The 21,855-nt window shown below is 38.8% G+C and overlaps 1 protein-coding gene across 1 annotated transcript; it reads right to left on the reverse strand.

Annotated features, from left to right (window-relative positions):
* Nucleotides 1-574: 574 nt before the first annotated feature.
* On the reverse strand, nucleotides 575-15,220 carry LOC128690915 (selenocysteine lyase). Its single transcript, XM_053779700.2, has 9 exons — nucleotides 15,082-15,220; nucleotides 12,588-12,852; nucleotides 12,313-12,475; nucleotides 9,552-9,684; nucleotides 7,361-7,505; nucleotides 5,439-5,666; nucleotides 3,206-3,361; nucleotides 1,848-1,932; nucleotides 575-955 (listed from the first exon to the last, which is right to left on the reverse strand). Exons 2-9 carry the CDS (start codon nucleotides 12,846-12,848, stop codon nucleotides 807-809), a joined length of 1,320 nt encoding a protein of 439 aa, XP_053635675.1. The 5' UTR covers nucleotides 12,849-12,852; nucleotides 15,082-15,220; the 3' UTR covers nucleotides 575-806.
* Nucleotides 15,221-21,855: the final 6,635 nt, after the last annotated feature.

Here is a 21,855-nt window from a genome sequence, read left to right on the forward strand (position 1 = left end):
ACTCAACATAGGAAGGAGTTTCCTAATTTATACCAGTGTAGTACAGGTAATTAAAAAATATGAAGAAAAATAAATTGTGTTATGTACTGTTTCATAATGAACAGTATTTTAACAAGGTACTGTATTTTTCTTCAAATTTTTAATATTCATCATTAAATATATATTTTTTCATTCAGTGTGATTAATGCAACTGAAATCATCAAACTAAATTCCATGTTTCATTTTCAAACTTTCTTCCATGCTGTTTGAATGTGCAATTATCAAAATAATAATAATAATAATAATAAAAAATCACTTCACATTTTAAGTACAAATTTGCCTATCCACTTTGTGGTGTTATCTACTGGCATGAATATATAAAGCAAACTCTACTTTAGAAGAACAGTCTGCCAAAAGAAAATTAAAAAAATTACAATAATGAAACAAACCTATCATATATAATTATCCAACCTTAGTACAATAAATATCTGTCAAATAACACAACTGTGACAATATATTTAGCCAAAATAACTTATGTATAAATTTTAATAAGAATTTAATAAAATTGGAATAAAACTATAATGAATTAACTTCTCATATGTGACAATTTATATAATATATTTTCAGTAAATTTGTCCATCGTGCATAATGTAATTATTTGTGTGTGAGAGAAATCAGACAGTCACATATGTACATCGGTTTCTATTTTCTGACTGCCAGAGTAGCAGCTTTCATATGGAGCATACATTGTGTTAAAGCCTTCCTTATAATTTACTAATAAGGCTCTAACACACACACTGATATTTTTCAACTCCCATAAGCTGTATTTACAACGATCGGCCAATCAATTTCTCTATTGCCTGTTTGATATCCTGAATAGCCAAGTCAATTTCCTCCATGGTGGTGTCCCGTCCAAGGCTTAAGCGAATTGTGCGTGATGCATGGAATGAGCAGACCCCTGAAGCCTCAAGGATACCTGTAAATATTTAATAAATAATTTGAATGCAAGGAAATCTTCATCTAAGGCTATTTATATTTTCATGGAAAAAAATTATTAGAAAAAAAAAATGATACAGGAAAGAGCGAGGTAGAGTCTGCAATCTATTAGCAGCAGTCATGAGCAGTATAGATATCTTCCTACCATAACCTCAGTACTCACATATCTGCTCTACAAGGTATATTTACCCTCTAGTATGTAATTACATAAGCACCTTTAACATAAGTGGAAGTGCACTCTAAATGAGTTAGAAAAGGGATCTCAAAGACATTTCTCATCAGTCACTTCAAATGAGCAATAAAAGATGCAAAATAACCACAGGGAAGTTAAAATGATAGCTCTAGGCCTTTCGTGTTGAAATCAACATATCAGGAGTTTGCAATGTTGCAGAAAGAGTAGGAAATCTAGTGCCAATGAAGAGAATGGACTTGATAATGACATAGTGGAAGAAGACAAAGCTATTTCATATCAATCAGCTGAAAGTTATGAGACTTAATCAGGAGCTAAAGCTCTTCATTCCCTAGCCAAAACAAAGCAAAATTGGTACAGTAACTTAAGACTTTTTTTTTTTTTTTTTTTTTTTTGCTTTTAGAGACTGATACTCTTAGGGTTCAACAATGCAAAATTTTTGTTATTACCTGGAGTATACCTGAAGAGGGTTTTGGGGATTAACGTCCCTGCAGCCTGGTCTGTGACCAGACCTCCCGGTGTAACAATTATCTGAGTTTCTTAATTAAATACACAATAATATAATTCTTATCCATTCCTTAAAGATACTGCCAACCAGTCTTATTTGTACTTTCAATTTATTTGACAGCTATAAATCAATTTCAGTTTAGCAAAATTAACTATATGGTATACCATCACGTACTTTGATTCTCTGTGTGTGCATGGCAAGATGCTCCACAGCTAGCCTGAACAAGTCGACAGTGACGAAGAATATCTGGGCCTGCTACCTGCAACAAAGTGATCATACATTGTATCTATTTAACTTCAGGAATTAATTTCCAGGAATTTTCTTTTCCTGTGTAAAGGTAGAAAGCTAAAAGTAAACATAGATAACAGTAAGGTGATGAGGGTATCAAATGATTTAAAGAAAAATTGGATATCACACTGGAGGGAGGGAGTATGGAAGAAGTGAATGTTTTCAGATATTTGAGAGTTGACTTGTCAGCGGATGGGTTAATGAAGGATGAGGTTAACCATAGAACTGATGAAGGAAAAAAGTTGAGTTGTGCTTTGAGGTATCTGTGGACACAAAGAACGTTGTCCATGGAGGCAAAGAAGGGAATGTATGAGAGTTTAGTGGTACTAACACTCTTATATGGGGGTGAAGCATGGGCTGTAAATGCTGCAGCAAGGAGGCGGTTGGAAGCAGTGGAGATGTTGTGTCTAAGAGCAATGTGTGGTGTAAATATTATGCAGAGAATTCGTAGTGTGGAAATTAGGTGTGGAGTTACTAAAAGTATTAGTCAGAGGGCTGAAGAGGGGCTGTTAAGGTGGTTTGGTCATTTAGAGAGAACAAAACACAGTAGAATGACTGGTGTGTGTATAAATCTGTAGAAGGAGGTAAGGAGGTTTAGCAGGCTAAGTGCTTAGACTTCCCGCAAGCATGTATGAGCGTGTTAGATAGGAGTGAATAGAGATGAATGGTTTTTGGGACCTGACAAGCTGTTGAAGTGTGAGCAGGGCAACATCTTGTAAAGGGATTCAGGGAAACTGGTTAGCCGGACTTGAGTCCTGGAAATGGGAAATGCATTTTAAAGGAGGGGTTTGGGATACTAGCAGTTTGGAGGGATGTTTAATCTGTCATGTCTGAGTGCTTCTGCAAAGACAGGAATTATGTGTGAGTGATACTGAAAGTGTTGAATGATGTGAAAGTTTTTTTCTTTCTTTCTTTTTGGGTCACCCTGCCCTGGTGGGAAATGGCTGACGTGTTAAAAAAAAAAGAAAGAAAGAAAAAAAAAAGAATTGCACAGGAACTTTACCGAGGCATTTTGCCTATGGAAAAGACTTCTTCAGTCAATCATAATGTTTCACAGGTGAAATGGCTGAAGAAAATTCCTCTCTGCAACTTTAACTTTTTCCTCTTGTTGACTTTGCACCATTTGTTTCCACAGCATACAATGTAGTATACCTCCTTACACATACAGAAACAGTAAAATAAATAAATAAAAAAAAAATGGAATAACCTGGATACAAAGAGTACTAATTTATAATATACTGTACCTGTCTGTAGTAAAATGAAACTGATGAAGTGTTGGGAAGGCGAGGAAAAATGAAGTGCTGCTGCTTAGGGCCCCGAGGTGGTATAGAACAGGCTTCTGGATCTGTGGGTATACATGGGTCCACACAGTTGATCTTCACTTGGTTGCCAAATACTTTCTGTAAACAAGAGATAAAGGGTACAAAAAATTATTCTGTTAAGTAAAACACAAACATAATAGTTAATATATTTTGACTGAAACATTTACTCCTTTACTTTTAAAAATGCCTTGGTAAATAGCCTTCGTAAGAATTCACATGGTAGATGAAAACATATACACTAAAGGGTATCTCCAAACTAATGACACTATAATATGACTAAAAACTGAAAAGATCTTATCTACTAGATATTTTTTTTTATACCTCTGTGATGTCATTTTAAAAGCCAAAAATTGGTCAGCAGAGAATCTGACATATTGATGAAATTTTTTTTTTTTTTTTTTTTTTTCAACAAGTCGGCCGTCTCCCACCGAGGCAGGGTGACCCAAAAAAGAAAGAAAATCCCCAAAAAGAAAATACTTTCATCATCATTCAACACTTTCACCACACTCGCACATTATCACTGTTTTTGCAGAGGTGCTCAGAATACAACAGTCTAGAAGCATACACATATAAAGATACACAACATATCCCTCCAAACTGCCAATATCTCAAACCCCTCCTTTAAAGTGCAGGCATTGTACTTCCCATTTCCAGGACTCAAGTCCGACTATATGAAAATAACCGGTTTCCCTGAATCCCTTCACTAAATATTACCCTGCTCACACTCCAACAGATCGTCAGGTCCCAATTATTATTATTATATAGTTGTAATTATTATTGTAATTATTATTATTATATAGTTGTAATTGTTCACACAAGCACAATAATCAACTTTAAAACATTTAGATAACATCTTTTAGAATGTAGAAACAGAGCAGTATCTAATGATTTACACCAATAAAATTAGGGGCGTGTGATATAAAGTATTGGAATGTGGGTATTTACAAATTTTGATGGTATCAGTAAAAATTGTATTGTCCCATTTCTAAATAAAATATAGTAACAGTCTTGTTGATCAGGCCCTGATCCACCAGGAGGTCTGGTCATGGACTGGGCCATGAGGCACTGATCCCCAGAATACCCTCCAGGTAGGCAGACCCCAGGTAGACCCTCTAAGTAGTACCCAACAACAATAATTTACAAGAATGAGAGGTACAGAAGGAGAAAGATAAATCCAGTACAGCATAAGGATTACTATTTTCATATTAATAAATAATTCAAGATTTTAGGGCCAAGCAAATTTTTAAAATATTACTGGCACTTTACAGAACTTCAAGGAGCTTGACAAGATTCTTTAAGATGTTTGATGAGCAAGGTTGTGACTTATGTTGGCCTACTGGGTCTGTAAACAGACTGGCTGGAAAAAAATAACAAGGTACACTCAGTTACAGCAATAAGTGTAACTCTCCGAGAATTAGGAGGAGGTGCGGGATTGCCAAAACTGTTGTCCAGAGGGCTGAGGAAGGGTTGTTGAGGTGGTTCGGACATGTAGAGAGAATGGAGCGAAACAGAATGACTTAAAGAGTGTATCAGTCTGTAGTGGAAGGAAGGCGGGGTAGGGGTCGGCCTAGGAAAGGTTGGAGGGAGGGGGTAAAGGAGGTTTTTGTGTGCGATGGGCTTGGACTTCCAGCGGGCATGCATGAGCGTGTTTGATATGAGTGAATGGAGACAAATGGTTTTTAATACTTGATGTGCTGTTGGAGTGTGAGCAAAGTAACACTATGAAGGGATTCAGGGAAACCGGCAGGCCGGACTTGAGTCCTGGAGATGGGAAGTACAGTGCCTGCACTCTGAAGGAGGGGTGTTAATGTTGCAGTTTAAAAAACTGTAGGGTAAAGCACCCTTCTGGCAAGAGTGATGGAGTGAATGATGGTGAAAGTTTTTCTTTTTCGGGCCACCCTGCCTTGGTGGGAATTGGCCAGTGTGCTAATAATAAAAAAAAACTTTCAATTTTGCGCTTTTTGCATTAGTATTCTAATAATCCAGACTGCCATACATTAACTTCAGTCCTCTCAACATTCTCGAATTACAATTCAATTTCAAGTACATTACTATAAAATATTTTCCAGGAATATATACATATATATAACCTCATATTCATCAACATGACCTAAAAGTTTTAATCTATCTGTAGTTGCTCACATAATGAACAGACCTTTAATTGTCTTTCCATGTAGTTTCTAGTTTTTTTCATTGATGCATAGTACTCTTGGACATTATTATGAACAAGCAGTGATGCCCGACCCAATCCTACAATCATTGGAGTGTTTTCTGTGCCGGGCCGGTATCCACGCTCCTGTCCACCTCCATAAAACATTGGATAAACAGGGGTCTTGTGACCTAGACCACGAATATACAATGCACCAATGCGAGGCCCATAATACTGAAAAAAAAGTAAAAATTCACAGAATCAATTTTGTATACCTGTGATACCTTTAAAGATTGTAGAGAAAAGAAAAAAGTGAAAAGGAGAAAAATGCTAGGAAAAAACTTTGCAATGAGCTGTGGTAGAATAATAGCACTTAGTTTGTATTATTATTATAATAAAAAAGAAGTGCTAAGCCACAAGGGCTATACAGCACTTAGTTTGTAGCAAATGCCAGATCAGCCAGGTTATGATAGACAGGCAAGCCTGTGGGCTGCAGTCTGCCTGATTGATCAGGCAATCAATGGGAGTCTGCCCTTAGCTTGGGCTGTGAGCACAACTGAAACTAGTCACAGGTAAGTCTCATTAAATGTGATTTCTGGTACTATTAGTAGCCTATCAACTGAATGACTAATCAAGTCTTCATATGATTTTTAAATACTCAGTTGGTACTATGGTTATGTTTCCACCTCCCACTCTGGAGTGGCACAGACATCACAATTCAGTGATGGCAAAATGAACTGCAACATCCCCCACTAAACTTTCAAACTGCAAACATTGTAGACTCCACATCATAACTCAAGCTTGGCTCAACAGACTCCTTGAATACCATCAAAAAAATTTACATGATCATGGCACAACACTTGCCTCCACCCCAACAAAACATTTGCAAATGGTTCACGTGTTCTCAAGTCACTAACTCTCCGTTTAGTACCTCTTTCACACCATTATTCCAACCTCCCTTGGACATGTACCACACATTCTTCCATCTACTGTACTCAAGATACACTCATCTCAATAAACTTGACCCACCCCATTCTTTCTAAATTACCCTTTATTTTAACAACTCCTCTACTTATTTAACTATGGTATGCTTTATTTTTCTCCTTTGTCTTAACATTTCTGCATCTGTTTAGCAGTTACCATTTGTTGAAACAGTGGGAATTAACACACTCTGGTATTCTATACAAGTTCTCTGGTATAACTTTCTGTAATGTATGAAGTGATTAATTTGGTAGATTCAATGCAAGTTCTTTGGTATAACTTGCTGTAATGTATGAAGTTGTTAAACACCCCACAATACTCAAAGATCTGATCTAAACTATCTCTATAATACTTTACACATCTTTATTCTCATCTACTTTCCAATATATCAGTTACCTGCCATAAAACATCCAGATAATGGTAAGAGCATTTGTGCCTTAGCAGTTCTCATAACACTTGCTAAGACTCCATGTTCCTATGCATATTTTACATATCCATTCTAACTGCACTTCCCCTCTACTCTTTAATACTGCATGCATATACAGAAAGTTTGAGGGAATAAAACATTACAGCTTAGATGACCCTTCAAACTGCAACATCCCCAATGCTCCTTCAGAGTACAGGCACTCTGAAGGAATGCCTGCTAACTTTTCTATCAGCTATACAATACTTTGTAATTTTAAAGCATGAATCCATGTCTTCAATATTCTCAAGTAAATAGTTCAGAAAAGGAAATGGAATGAAAAAAAAAAAAAAAATGTAATATTACTAAGATTCATAATACTTTCAGCAAAGCAGTGAATATCTATTGTCAAAGGTTACTGGTACATTACTAACAAGCTGGTTGCTCAGGTTTTCAACACAAAAGCATTTAAAACAAGACTGCAAGCAATGAGATTCATAACTATCTTATCGCAAATTCTATATAAAAAATGAAATGTATATACCTTGTGTCCGACAATGGATAAGTAGTCGATGTTGAGGTCTGTAACATCCACGGGAACCTTACCAATAGCCTGTGCTGCATCTGTATGAAGGAGGACCTTGAACAACCCTTCGTTTTCACGTTTCTTGTTTACCTCAGTTAATAGCCTTTCAAAAGATATACAAAATTCTATCAGTGAAAAGAATTCATTACAACTGCAGAAAATCACAAAAGAAAAAAACTTGCAAGTCCAAACATGTTACAATCAGCCTTTACCTTCCAAAACTATTCCTTAAAAAGTTACATACTCCAAGCTTTCCCCTACCAACAAGGTTAATGAATAAATTTGATCACTTGTCCTTTCTCTCTCATTTCATTTTATTCTCCTTAACTATTAATTATCCATTATTCTCTGAATGTACCACTAAATTATTTTCCTCACCAACTGCACTAAAAGACTCCCATCTTACAGCTTCAACTTCCACATCCTACTACTGTACTACAGTATTTAACACCTATACATTATGCCATACATTCTTGTTTCATCCCCATCCTCAATAATAGCATCAGATACCCAAATGACCTCCCACCACATCTTGGGTTGACTAATTATATGATATGGAGGAGGCTATAACAGGAGATTATGGCAACTCTGCACTGCTCAGTGCCAAATGGCAAGAGATGATGAAAAGAATGACAACAAAAATGAGGACATCACATACTGTCAATAACAGAGAAGCATTGAGCCTTGTAAGGAAAATGGAAAACTGTTAGTAATGTAGGACTTCGAACAATATGAATGATTATATATATATATATATATATATAAATATATATGCATGTTGTAAGAGGCGACTAAATTGCCGGGAGCAAGTAACCCCTTCTCCTGTATATATTACTAAATGTAAAAGAAGAAACTTTCGTTTTTCCTTTTGGGCCACCCCACCTCGGTGGGATACGGCCGGTGTGTTGAAAGAAGAAAGAAAGATCTATTTTTTTTTAACAAGTTGGCCGTCTCCCACCGAGGCAGGGTGACCTAAAAAGAAAGAAAATCCCCAAAAAGAAAATACTTTCATCATTCAACACTTTCACCTCACTCAGTACATAATCACTGTTTTTGCAGAGGTGCCCAGAACACAACAGTTTAGAAGCATATACATATAAAGATACACAACATATCCCTCCAAACTGCCAATATCCCAAACCCCTCCTTTAACCCTTAAACTGTCCAAACATAGATCTATGTTTGCTCGCGTAGCGCTCTGAACGTAGATCTACGTTTTTTTACATTGTTTATGGAGAAAATCAAGGTCAGAGCGCTATGCATGCAAACGTAGATTTGCGTTTGGACAGTTTAAGGGCTAAGTGCAGGCACTGTACTTCCCACCTCCATGACTCAAGTCCAGCTAACCGGTTTCCCTGAATCCCTTCACAAAATATTACCCTGCTCACACTCGAAACAGCTCGTCAGGTCCTAAAAAACCATTTTCTCTCTAAATGACCAAACCACCTCAACAGCCCCTCTCAGCCCTCATGACTAATACTTTCAGTACCTCCACATCTCCTCCTAATTTTCACACTACAAATTCTCTGCACAATATTTACACCACACATTGCCCTTTGTCACGACATCTCCACTGCCTCCAGCTGCCTCCTTGCTGCAGCATTTATAACTAATGCTCCACACCCACATAAGTGTTGGTACCACTATACTCTCATACATTGCCTTCTTCACCTCCATGGATAACGTTTTTTTTGTCTCCTCAAAGCATCATTCAACTATTTTCCTTCATCAATTCTAAGGTTAATCTCATCCTTCATAAACCTATTTGCTGGCAAATCTACTCCCAAATATCTGAACACATTCACTTCTTCCATACTCTCTCCCTCTAATGTGATATCCAATTTTTCTTTATCTAACTTGTTTGATACCCTCATCACCTTACTTTTATCTAAGTTCACTTTCAACTTTCTTCCTTTACACACCCTCCCAAACTCATCCACTAACCTTTGCAACTTTGCCATTATTGTGTTAAAATGATTTTGAGAGTCCCTGATACTGGATGGATAATTTGGGATTGTTTTCAAGTGTGTTAAAAACGTGGAGAAAAGTGGGTTACCCACTTCTGTGCAACATGTGAAAAAAGTACCCTACTCAACTGAATATACATAAAGACTAGTTATAGATGATGGAAATAAATTAAGTAACAAACCTGCCAATATGGGCCACCGAAAACATAATGCCAGTTTCATTGTTGGCCAGCATAACTGTAATGAGGCATGTGGAGGGCCGGATCGACTCTAGGACTGCTTCAGGTAAGTTCTCAACACCCAGGTATGTTACGTCTGAAATGTTAAATAAAATAAAATAAAAGCTATTTCACCAAGAAACAAAGAAAATATAAAAAATATAAAATTTAAGGCTACTGGTTTTCACAAGCTGGCAATATAAAATAAAAAATGAACAGGAGTGTGTAAGCAGTTTCTGAGATTTTGAAAATCTGTGGAAGCCTTGTTTGTAATATTAACTAACATTTGTTATGTTCTCATTTTAATAACTGGAACAATGTGATTTTTCTACAAATTAATAAAAATTGAAACAAAACTTTCATAAAAAGTACCTCTTATGGACATCCTTATCAGTTTAGATAATTAATTTAGAAGAGTAAGATTATATGCCATAGCATTTTGCTGTCAGAGTTATCAGAAGAACTGTTTAATAAATAAAGTAAAACTACTCACTTATCTGAAAGCAAAAAAAAATTATTTTTAAATTTACCAGATAAGCAATCCAAGAATTCATGGTATCCCAGGGACCACAAGGGCTTACAAAAACTTTAATTATAAAATCTGTTTCCAATATGAAATATGTATTTAAAACAAGACATTTATGCATCAGCAATTTTGCCCACTTTGCTCTCTATTTTTGGCCAATTCCATTGTTCCAGTTGACCAAACTCATATCTATTTCGTTAGTATTCCTTCTATTCTATTGAATGAATACAAGAAACCGCCCATTTACTTATTTTAACTACGCAATAAAGTGATCAGAAATCAGTAATTTGGTCCATTTCACACAAAATTTGAAAGTCCTAATTTAAAAATAGGGCCCATAATAAACAATGTAGACATTCCTGGCACTGTTTCTTAGTCATGTCTCCAGGCCCCTCTAATATTAATTACTCGTGCTTTCCATTCTGAATTTTTATTCATATAAAAAATAGAAGACTTACTGTTATACAGACTACTGCATAACTGTAATAATTGTATAAATAATGTCATGCATTTCTAAATGTGTATTGGACTGGCAAGTTGGACGGGTATTGAACAAGTGACATTATTTGTGTACTTCGGAAAATCAGCATAAATCAAACATTTCTGCTACTCTGAGCTCAATTTCAAGCTTTCAGTCCTGAAAATAACCAAAATCATCTTTATTTCTGTAATATATCTTCCATTCTCTCAATTGAGACTAAGAAACTGAGAATATACCAGTAAAAACCATATGAAAATACACCGCAAAGTCTCTGTTTCAATCAAGAACACAGTCACAGTTTTCTTCTCATTATGCACTGTGCGTTGCAGGATTTTTTTTTTTTTAAACAAGTCGGCCGTCTCCCACCGAGGCAGGGTAACCCAAAAAGAAAGAAAATCCCCAAAAAGAAAATACTTTCATCATCATTCAACACTATCACCTCACTCACACATTATCACTGTTTTTGCAGAGGTGCACAATTACCACATAGACCCATTCTCTCATATCTAGGCGCATGGCGTACTACCATGGGACCGACACTGACTTCAAAGCCGTTATACAATGGGACCGACACCAAAAGGGTTAAAGTGATGCAGTCTATGAACCACAAAATGAACCCAAATATGACTAACCTACACATATTAGTGGAGCCATTTTCTTAGGAGTGCACAGATTTCTTCCAATTCTTACTTTTTGAATAGCATTGTGTTGCCCTAACAAATATGGTTACAAAACACCAACTATGCAACATCTTGACAATACTCCAACTAAACTGCTTTAGATCTGGTATACTGTATATCCTAAAAGACTGTACACATCATTTTTACCACTAGATTTTTTTAAGGCTTTTGCTGGCTGCTGATACTTTTTTTTGGGTGGCATATGTGCTTTTGTATAACTTGGTAACGCCTCATACAATTTATTTCAAATATGAAGCGCACACTCAACCATACACCACGTTTGACTAACAACCACACAGATGAGATAAAAAAAAGACTAAACCGAAAAACCACCACAGTTAAGTACCATGTCCCTGTCTGTCCTGAATGTCTGACCACTTGCAGCCCTTCCCCCCTTTCTCAAAAAGACAATTTCAGTCATTGAAAAAAAAAAAAATTATGCTGACTCAAATAGGATGTATTATACCTTGAGAAATTTTAACAGATACTAATTCATTACTAAAAATTACCCTATTTTCTGTCAAAATATATGGTTTTTGTACAAAACAGAAAAGTTTAAAATTCACCCCATATTCAATGAGAACAGTTAATTTTTGTCATTTTTCAAAAATTGCTTTTACTTTTATTTGGTTTAATATAAATAAAAGCAGGGTGAACAGGCAGTCAACAGAGAAGCCTGACCCTTGGCCAGGATGTGAGGGTTAAAAGAAAGAAAAAAGAGAAAGGGCAGGGAAGGGAGGGGGGGAAACCAGTTACAAGTAAACACAGGTTTCAATAAAGTAATGCAATATTCATAAAATCTTCAGTTGGTCTCTGTTTAGTAGTTTAGTGCTGTACAGAATTACAGTACAATACTTTGGAAAACTGCTTGAACCTTTAATTTGTATATGTTAGCCTTTTGCCACCTAATACATAATGGCCATCTAGAAACACATTAATCAGGAGTGCCTGAATAAATACCTCAAATAATCACAGCAGCCAATTGCTACATCCAAAAAATACAAAACCAAGATATTATTTTAAAAAATTAAAACTGACCAGCCTCAATTGCATATCTGTGTGTCAATGGCAGCTTGATGGCATCATGTTCAACTTTAGTGGTTATGATGTGAGGGCGAAGGTGGTGATAAATTGGACTCTCTTGTGATAAACACCACTTGCGGAAGTGTGTCACAGCACAGTGTAGCACTACATTGTTGGCCTGAAGGAAGCAGAGAACAGTCATTAAAAATTTCCAACTTCATTTTAAGTAGTGTAAGTTAACTAATTAGTGTTTAAAAGTTTTTAACATTTTAACTGAAATCCAATCTCACCTCTGTGCCTCCAGACATGAACAGTACATCCTGGGGCATGGCACCAATCATCCTAGCAACATCATCCCGAGCCTGGTTTATAACCGTTCTTGCTCTGGCACCTTCTTCATGTGCTGAGCTTGGGTTACCCCAAGCTTCATGCATACTCTGCTCTACTGCTTTTATCACCTCAGGTGCCAGTGGTGTTGTGGCATTGTAATCAAGATAAACCCGTTTTTGGACACTGCTGCCAGAATTGGACCCACTGCTACTTCCAGACATCCCACTGAAAGAAAAACAAGTAGCACTATATACAGAAAAAAATACTATAAATGAACCTAAATACTTTTTCCATTCAAGTCAAAATATATACACATCTATGTGGTAACAGTCTGAGCACCCAACATGCATGTGTGAGTATGCATGTTGTATGCTCAGCATGTATGCTCACACAAGCTGGGTAGTATTTTTGGATTTAACATGCTGTTGGAGTGTGAGCAAGGATATATTAATGAAGGGATTCAGGGTGCACCAGTAAACTGAATTTGATTCCTGGAGGAGGGAAGTACAGGGTCTTTATGTTGAAAGATGTGCCAACAGTACTATCACCTACTATTGTGGCACTGTTCAACAAATCACTAGAAACTAAAACTTACTTAAGCTAGCAAGAGTTGTGCCAATCCACAAAAGTGGTAACCCAACAGAAATCAATAACTACAGGCCAATTTCTCACTTGTTATTACATATATAAAAAAAAAAGCATAACATTTTCATAACATGGCGATTCAATAGGTGTGTGAGCATGTTAGATAGAAGTGAGAAGAGGTAGGTGGTCTTTTTGACTTGACATGCTGTTGGAGTGAAAGCAAGGTAACATTTATGAAGGTATTCACAAAACCAGGTAGCTGGATCTGAGTCCTGAAAGTGGAAAGTACAGTGCCTGCACTCTGAAGGAGGGGTAGGGATATTACAGTTTGGAGGGGCAGCTGAGCCATAGTTTCAGCACACCTCTTGCAAGATGGTGATGGAGTGAGTGATGGTAAGTGTTTCTTCTTTTTTTGAGCCAGCCTACTTCAGTGACAGACAGCTGTTGTGTTAAAAGAAAAATTCTCATCTAAACATATTTTAAACCCTTGCTAGTTTTGTTTCAGGTCAGGAGTCCATCACTAGTATCACGGCACTGCCTTTGAAGAGCTATCTTAGCATGAAGATAAAAGTATTTCTAAATAAAGACAGAAATACCCACAAGGAAACCAGATCATTAATTTAGAACATTAAATGACTGATCTCTGGTGCAATCTTAATCATTTAATAGGTGATGATTTGGGGTTGCTATCATAGTGTAGGTTGGATTGATTTTCTTTAGGTTTCACGCATGAGCCATAACACTAGCAGTAAAATTTTTGTTTTGTATGACAAGTCTGAAAATGTTCTGGTCTGAGTGTATCTGCACTTATACAAGTGCAGTCCATTTTGATTATAGTATGCAAGATTAAATTGGATTAGGTGGGCTTAAATTTTTGTTAGTCATGGGAAATCACTAATACTGTATCTTAAAGCTCTTACACCTTGGAGTGGGAGGTGCTGTAATTAGGTTTGATCCAAATGAAAGCATAGCTCTAATTCCTTGATTGAAAGGCCTTTCACCAGCATCAAGAGAGCCCTTTGAAAGGCGAGATTATAACTGTTTTGTCTCACTCCAGAATATGATGCATTCCCATTGTTATTAAAGGTAATTCAGATAAAAATTTTGAGTACGTAATTTATAGTGGTAACAGCAGGAGTATAAGACACCATTAACCCTCATACACCCAGCACTTACTCTTCCCTGTTAGCAACAGCATGGGGAACAGCACACACACAACTAACAATCTCACACCACTGCCTCTATCTTACTAGCAGCAGCAGTATGAGACACAATAGGACAAAGCAGTCAGAAGAGATCACTAACCACCACACACAGCAATACCTCTACCCTACAAGCAGAAGCAGTAGCAGCAGTATGAGAGACAAGAGGACAAATCAGAGAGATACCTCTAACTACCACAAACTGCACTACCTCTACCCTTCTAGCAGAAGCAGCAGTATAGGACAGCAGGACAAAGCAGTTAGAGAGATACGACTAATCACCACACACAGCACTACTACACTACTAGCAGGAGTAGCAGCAGTATAGAAGATATGGCAAGACAAAACAGTTAGAAGGACATGACTAACTAGCAGCAGCAGCAGCAGCAGCAGCAACAGCAACAGCAGCAGCAGTATGGGAGAGAGAGAGAGAGCAGAACAAAGCAGTTTAAGATCCAGCACCACAAACCCACCACTGCTCCACTAACACCATCACCACTCAGGTTAGCACCCGGCGCCACTAACTACCACACACCAACATTAACTGGCAGCATCACTTTCAAAATACCACACACACAAAAAAAGGAGTGTTGAGACTTGAGTTGTGGAGGAGGAGGTGGTGGTTTACCCTCCAGTGTGTGGCCTGGAGTGTAGTGGAGTGACTTACGTGGGTGTAGGTGGTGTAGTGGAGGTGCTGGTGGTGCTAGTGGCACGGTGGCAGACACAGTTTGAATATTCACATTGATCCTAGCCGCTCTGACCCTACATTTGTTTACGTTGTATCACGTGTAGAGTGTAGAGCGCATGCGCACTGCCGCTGCCGCCCACCAGCCAGCCCACCCGCCCCGCCACCTTCAAACTTGATGCCCGCACGTTGCTTCCTCACCCGCCTCAAATTGCCCACCCATTGCCCCCTCCCCCACGTCATAATAGCTACTTGCCTGGCCACCCGCGTCATAATGACCACTCATGCACCCTCCCTCGTCACACTGGCCACCTGCGTCATAGTGGCCATCATGCCTGCCCGCCCACGCCATAATGACCACTCATGCACCCTCCCGCGTTATACTAGCCACTCATGTCTGCCCGCCTACGTTATAATGGACACTCATGCCTACCCGCCCACGTCATAATGGTCACTCATGCCCCCTCCCTCGTCATACTGGCTACTTGCTTGGCCGCCCGCGTCATAGTGGCCATCATGCCTACCCACCCTGTAATCATTATTTAACTACATGTAAACCACACAATAACCAAATTCTGTAAATTCAACATTGTAATCCTTATAGAGAATAAACTTTGAATAAGGGTCACTCATGCCCCCTTCTTCGTCATACTGGCCACCCATGCCTGCCCGTCCGCGTCATACTGGCTACTCTTGCCTACCTGCCCACGTCATGCTGGCCTCTCTTGCCTGCCTGCCCACGTCATACTGGCCACTCATGCCCTCCCCTTGTGTCGTACTGGCCATTCTCGCCTGCTAGCCCATGTCATATCAAAGTCTAAGTCTATTTCTACATGATACATTGTTTACAAAGAAATGGGTGACACTTGACTATGTGAAAGCCCATGGTTATGCAGAGCATTTTAGGCAAGCTTAGCCACTTCTGCTTGCCCACCCACTTGCGTTATTTTGGTCATTCCTACCCGCCCGCCTGAGTCATGATGAAATTGAGACACGTGCAACATCTGGGTATCTTTATTGTAGACGTTTCGCCATCCAGTGGCTTTATCAATACAAATTCCAGGACATAACTTGAAGACAGGAGAACTATGTACAGAAGATGAGGTAATCAGTCCCTTAACCTAGCAGTAGGTGCGAAGAGCACCATAGTCGTGAAGATTCTGAAGCAGAAGCAAGACGCCTGACGCTTATATAGTAACGTCAGGTGGAAATGGGACGGGTAGCAGACGAGGGCATAGTCACTGGTAGGCGGGATTCCCCAGTGGAAGTAGGTCCCGTCTTCAAGTTATGTCCTGGAATTTGTATTGATAAAGCCACTGGATGGCGAAACGTCTACAATAAAGATACCCAGATGTTGCACATGTGTCTCAATTTCATCTTGTCGGTATTGTATACCGTTCTTGTACCGCCTGAGTCATGTTGGCCACTCTTGCCTGACAACTCCTGGTCATGTTATAGTGGCCACTCGTCCATGTCATATTGGTCATTTCCACCTGTCACGTTGGCGACTCTTGCCTGCTTGCATAATATTGGCCCTGCCTGCCCTGTCATAGTAACTAGACCTGTTCCCAAATTGTTTCTTATCTGTTGCTTGTTCCGGGATCATCGCTCCTGTTGTCTAGTTTCAGACCAGCCCTCCTGTTTAACTTGATAAATTAAGACACTTCATGGGTCACATACACTGATATATCCAGAATTATACAGAATTTGTGGCTCAGTTGGCAACATACTCACCTCACACACTGAGTGTCCATGGTTCAATCACTTTTTAACAAGTCAATAGAGACTAGCACCTTCCCGAAACTACTCAAGATGGCAAGGGTTACACCAATACATAAAGGTGGTGACCCTACAGACTTAAACAACTATAGGCCAATATCTAACTTACCATTGCTATCCAAAATCTTTGAGAAACTCGTGCACAGGAGACTGTATTCATTTATAACGGCTCAAAACATACTCAACCCCTGCCAGTTTGGATTCAGGAAAAATAAAAGCACTAATGATGCAATCATAAAAATGCTAGATCTGCTTTACACAGCATTGGAAAATAAGGAATATCCACTAGGAATTTTTATTGACCTAAGAAAAGCTTTTGACACAGTAGACCACGACATCCTACTCCACAAACTTGATCACTACGGTATAAGAGGCCATGCGCTTGCTTATTTCAAATCTTACATTACTAATAGGTATCAGTACGTCACCATTAAAGACACAGCATCAGCAACACGGCCACTTGATACTGGAGTTCCGCAGGGAAGTGTCCTTGGTCCCCTGCTCTTCCTCATATACATCAATGACCTTCCAAACGTATCCCAACAACTGAAACCCATTCTCTTTGCTGATGACACGACTTATGTCATCTCTCACCCTAATCTTGCCACCCTCAACACCATTGTGAATGAGGAGCTGATTAAAATATCGACTTGGATGACAGCCAATAAACTTACGCTTAACACTGACAAAACCTACTATATTATGTTTGGTAGCAGAGCAGGAGATGCACAAATTAACATTAAGATTGACAACACTCTAATTACCAGAAATAATGGGGGAAAATTCCTAGGCTTATACCTTGACAACAACCTGAATTTCAGCACCCATATCCAGCATATAGCCAAAAAAGTATCCAAAACGGTTGGGATCCTCTCCAAGATACGATACTACGTGCTGCAAAATGCCCTTCTCACACTATACCAGTCACTTATTTATCCATACCTCACCTATGCTATTTGTGCTTGGGGATCAACTGCAGCAACACACCTAAAGCCAATAATAACCCAACAAAAAGCTGCAGTAAGAATAATCACTAAATCCCATCCCTGGCAACACACCCCCCCACTCTTCATTGATCTAAACTTACTCCCAGTTCAGTACATCCACACTTACTACTGTGCAATCTATATCTACAGGGCCTTAAACTCTAATATCAACCTTGACCTAAAACGCTTTCTTGATAGTTGTGACAGAACCCACAGGCATAACACCAGACACAAACATCTCTACGACATTCCCCGTGTCCGACTAAACCTTTACAAAAATTCAATGTATGTCAAAGGCCCTAAAATCTGGAATACCCTACCTGAGAACTCTAGAACTGCAGACACATTCATCACCTTCAAAACTACCATTAGAAAACATCTTATCTCCCTGATACACCCCGTCAACTAACTACACGAATACCACCTGGTGGTTCACACTTACACTCACTCACTCATTTGACCATAAACAGAAATATTAATCTCAGTCTTAAAATAATGAATCCTGTGATACTCCAATACTGAAACTATGTACTGTGCCAAAACAAAAGCATTCACATTGCTAAACTCACAAACTAGTATTTAGTTACTTAGCCATAATACCAACTTACCTCATAATTTGTAATATTTTACAATTAAGAATAAAACTAAGTATGCCCGAAATGCCTAGCTATGCTAAGCGTTCTAGTGGTACACTCTGTAATCACAATTTTACTACATGTAAACCAAACAATAACCAAATTTCTGTAAACTCAGCATTGTAATCCTTATAGAGAATAAACTTTGAATTTGAATCCTTGGCTGGCTGGAAACAACACTGGGTGTGTTTCCTTACAGCTGCTGTCCCTGTTCACCTAGCAGTGTGTTAGTTGTCTGGTGTGGGTTGCATCATGGGGGACAAGATGAAAGAATCCCAATGGAAATAAGACAGCCCTTGATGATGCACTGGCTAACCCTCTGCGTTAAAAATCTCAACAAATCTTATGTTAATTCAACAGGACATGGGAGCTATACAACCCCTAGTGGTTTAGGTCTGACTTAAAATAACCTAAAATATGTTAACCTTACTCCACCATAAGTACATAAGTGTCTACGTATAAATTTGGCAAAACAAGTAATATAATTCAATACTAAACATTGATTATGGCTTAGCGCTTCTTTTTTATTATAATAATAATAATAATAAACATTGATTAGCTCAGATATGCTGTGCAACCAAAATAAATACACTAGTTTTCACTCATTTTACTCATTTTATGGTGTATACATAGTTTGTATGTGCTGTACTGTAAAATGTAAACCCAAGATAAGTCACAATGAATGATTCTCAGTAAATAAACAGAAGAATGGATTGGGACTCAAACAATGGTCCATGTAGAAAGAACAAAAAGACACAGTACTGTGACTGGAACAATACACAAAAAAACGCACATAGGAGAGAGGAGCATATGATATTTCGGTCCGACTTGGACTTTGTAAATGGTTCAGGTCGGACCGCAACACCATCGTATACTCCTTTCTCCTATGTGTGGGTTTTTTTGTTTATTGTGTATAGGTCCATGCTTAAAATACTCAGTGCTGTAAATACTCAGTCACACAGTTTACAATAGTATGATTTTACATCCAGCATTTCTGTGGCATAGATTCCACAGACAGGCGAAATTGCAGACCTGGAAAATATATAGAGAACTTTCACTGCACATATCAGTAGTACAATAAAGCACACCAATTACCTTAAATGGCTGAAGTTCCTTGACATGCATTCCTTTTAATGCAGGCAAGAAAGATACATTATAATATACACTTGGAAAATCCTAGAGGGATTAGTCCCAAATCTGCACACAGAAATCGCTCCATATGAAAGCAAAAGACTTGGCAGGAGGTGCAACATCCCTCCAATGAAAAGCAAGGATGCCATGAGTACACTAAGAGACAACACAGTAATTGTCAGGGGCCCAAGACTTCGACTGCCTTCCAGCATACATAAGAGGGAATTACCAATAGACCCCAGGCTGTCTTCAAGAGGGAACTGGACAGGCACCTAGAAATTACCTGACCAGCTGGGCTGTGGTTCGTACATCAGTTTGTGTGCAACTGGCAGTAACAGCCTGGTTGATCAGGCTCTCATCCACTGCGAGGCCTGGTCATGGACTGGGCCGTGGGGACATTGACCCTCAGAACATCCTCCAGGTATACTTTAGGTATGGCACCAACTGTGACCTTATTCTCATCCCATAGCCCCAGAAGCTATCAGTTGGTGCTGCTGATATAACTATGTCATACAAGTGCTGGTTGGAAAATCATCTTATTGTAAGCTGTGACATACAGCACCTATTATAATTCGTAATAATAATAATCTTTATTACTACAAGTACATGATACAACTTATACAGATCTAGCTGACGTCAATAACATACTACAGTATATAGAAAGCCCCTGGTTATGCAGAGCATTTTGGGCAAATTAAGTTAATTTTGTCCCCAGGTTGTAACCTACACCAGTTGACTTATACCTAGGTACATATTTACTGTTAGGTGAGGTGTCTTAAGGAAACATACCCAGATGTTTCCACCCATGCCCAGGATCAAACCATGGACCTCAGTGTATAAGTTGAGTGCCCTACCAACCAAACTACAGGACACCTGGGCACACTAGGTAATCAGGTTTGATCAACAGTGATTATTATGACATTCATAGTGGAGCACCAAACCCATTGATCAACAAAGAGATTAAGCTCTAATCTCTTTGGATTCTGCAATGTGAGTTACACTTTATAGGGTTTGCCTCACTCAACTGGAAAATTACATTGCTTTGACACCACTGCTTCGTCACGTTCATTACCTCACCTATTTTAACATCAATTGAGCATATCATCTCTTATTTTCGTATTCATGGGAGGTGGAGTGCTAAATACTTAGGAGCCATATGGTGCCTAGGGAATGGGAAATAATCAGATTTGATCCAAGGAAGAGATAAATAGATCCAATTCCTTGAATCAAGAACCCTTCACCAGCATTAAGGCACCTCCCTAGAGGGGTTGCTTTATTGTAACAAGTTGCTTTTTTAATATCTCTTTTGTTTAAATGTAGCATTGTTGCATGTTGGCAAATAAATGAATTAATGAATTTCCTGTGCCCTTTGATGACTAGGACAAGTCATAAGGTATATTACTGCTAATAGGATAAGAATTCTCAAATGTGCCTTTACAGCTCATATTTAATTATAAATGACATTACTGTATTAGACAACAATTACTAAATAGCACTTCAAATTACATACCAGATTTTCTAGTTTGGAGATTTGGAGGTGTGGAGTTACTAAAAGTATTATCCAGAGGGGTGAGGAGGGGGCCATTGAGGTGGCCTGGACATTTTGAAAAGATGGAGCAAAATAGGATGTCCTAGTGGGTGTATAAATCTGTAGTGGAGGGAAGGAGGGATGGGGTTGTCCTAGGAAAGGCTGGGGGGAGGAAGTAAAGGTGGTTTTGTGTGTGAGGGGCTTGGAAATGTAGCAGTCATGTACAAACTTGTTAGATAGGAGTGGAGGCCAGTGGTTTTTATGACTTAACGTGTTGTTGGAGTGTGAGCAAGGTAACATTTAATAAGGGATCCAGGAAAACCAGTTAGCCAGACTGAAGTCCTAGTAGTGGGGAGTATGGTGCCTGCACTCTGAGGGAGGGGTAGGGATATTGCAGTTTGGAGGGGCATCTGAGGTGTAAAGCTGGCACCCCTCTGGCAAGACAGAGATAGGAGTGAGTGAAGGCTAGTGTTTCTACTTCAGGTCACCCTATCTTGGTATGAGAAGGCTGGTGTGTTAAAAAGTCTCAATTATATTCAGAGAATGGAGCGAAACAGAATAACTTCAAGAGTGTATCAGTCTGTAGTGGAAGGAAGGCGGGGTAGGGGTCGGCCTAGGAAAGGTTGGAGGGAGGGGGTAAAGGAGGTTTTGTGTGCGAGGGGCTTGGACTTCCAGCAGGCATGCGTGAGCGTGTTTG

Source organism: Cherax quadricarinatus, chromosome 24 (assembly GCF_038502225.1).
Source record: "Cherax quadricarinatus isolate ZL_2023a chromosome 24, ASM3850222v1, whole genome shotgun sequence".
Taxonomy (NCBI): domain Eukaryota; kingdom Metazoa; phylum Arthropoda; class Malacostraca; order Decapoda; family Parastacidae; genus Cherax; species Cherax quadricarinatus.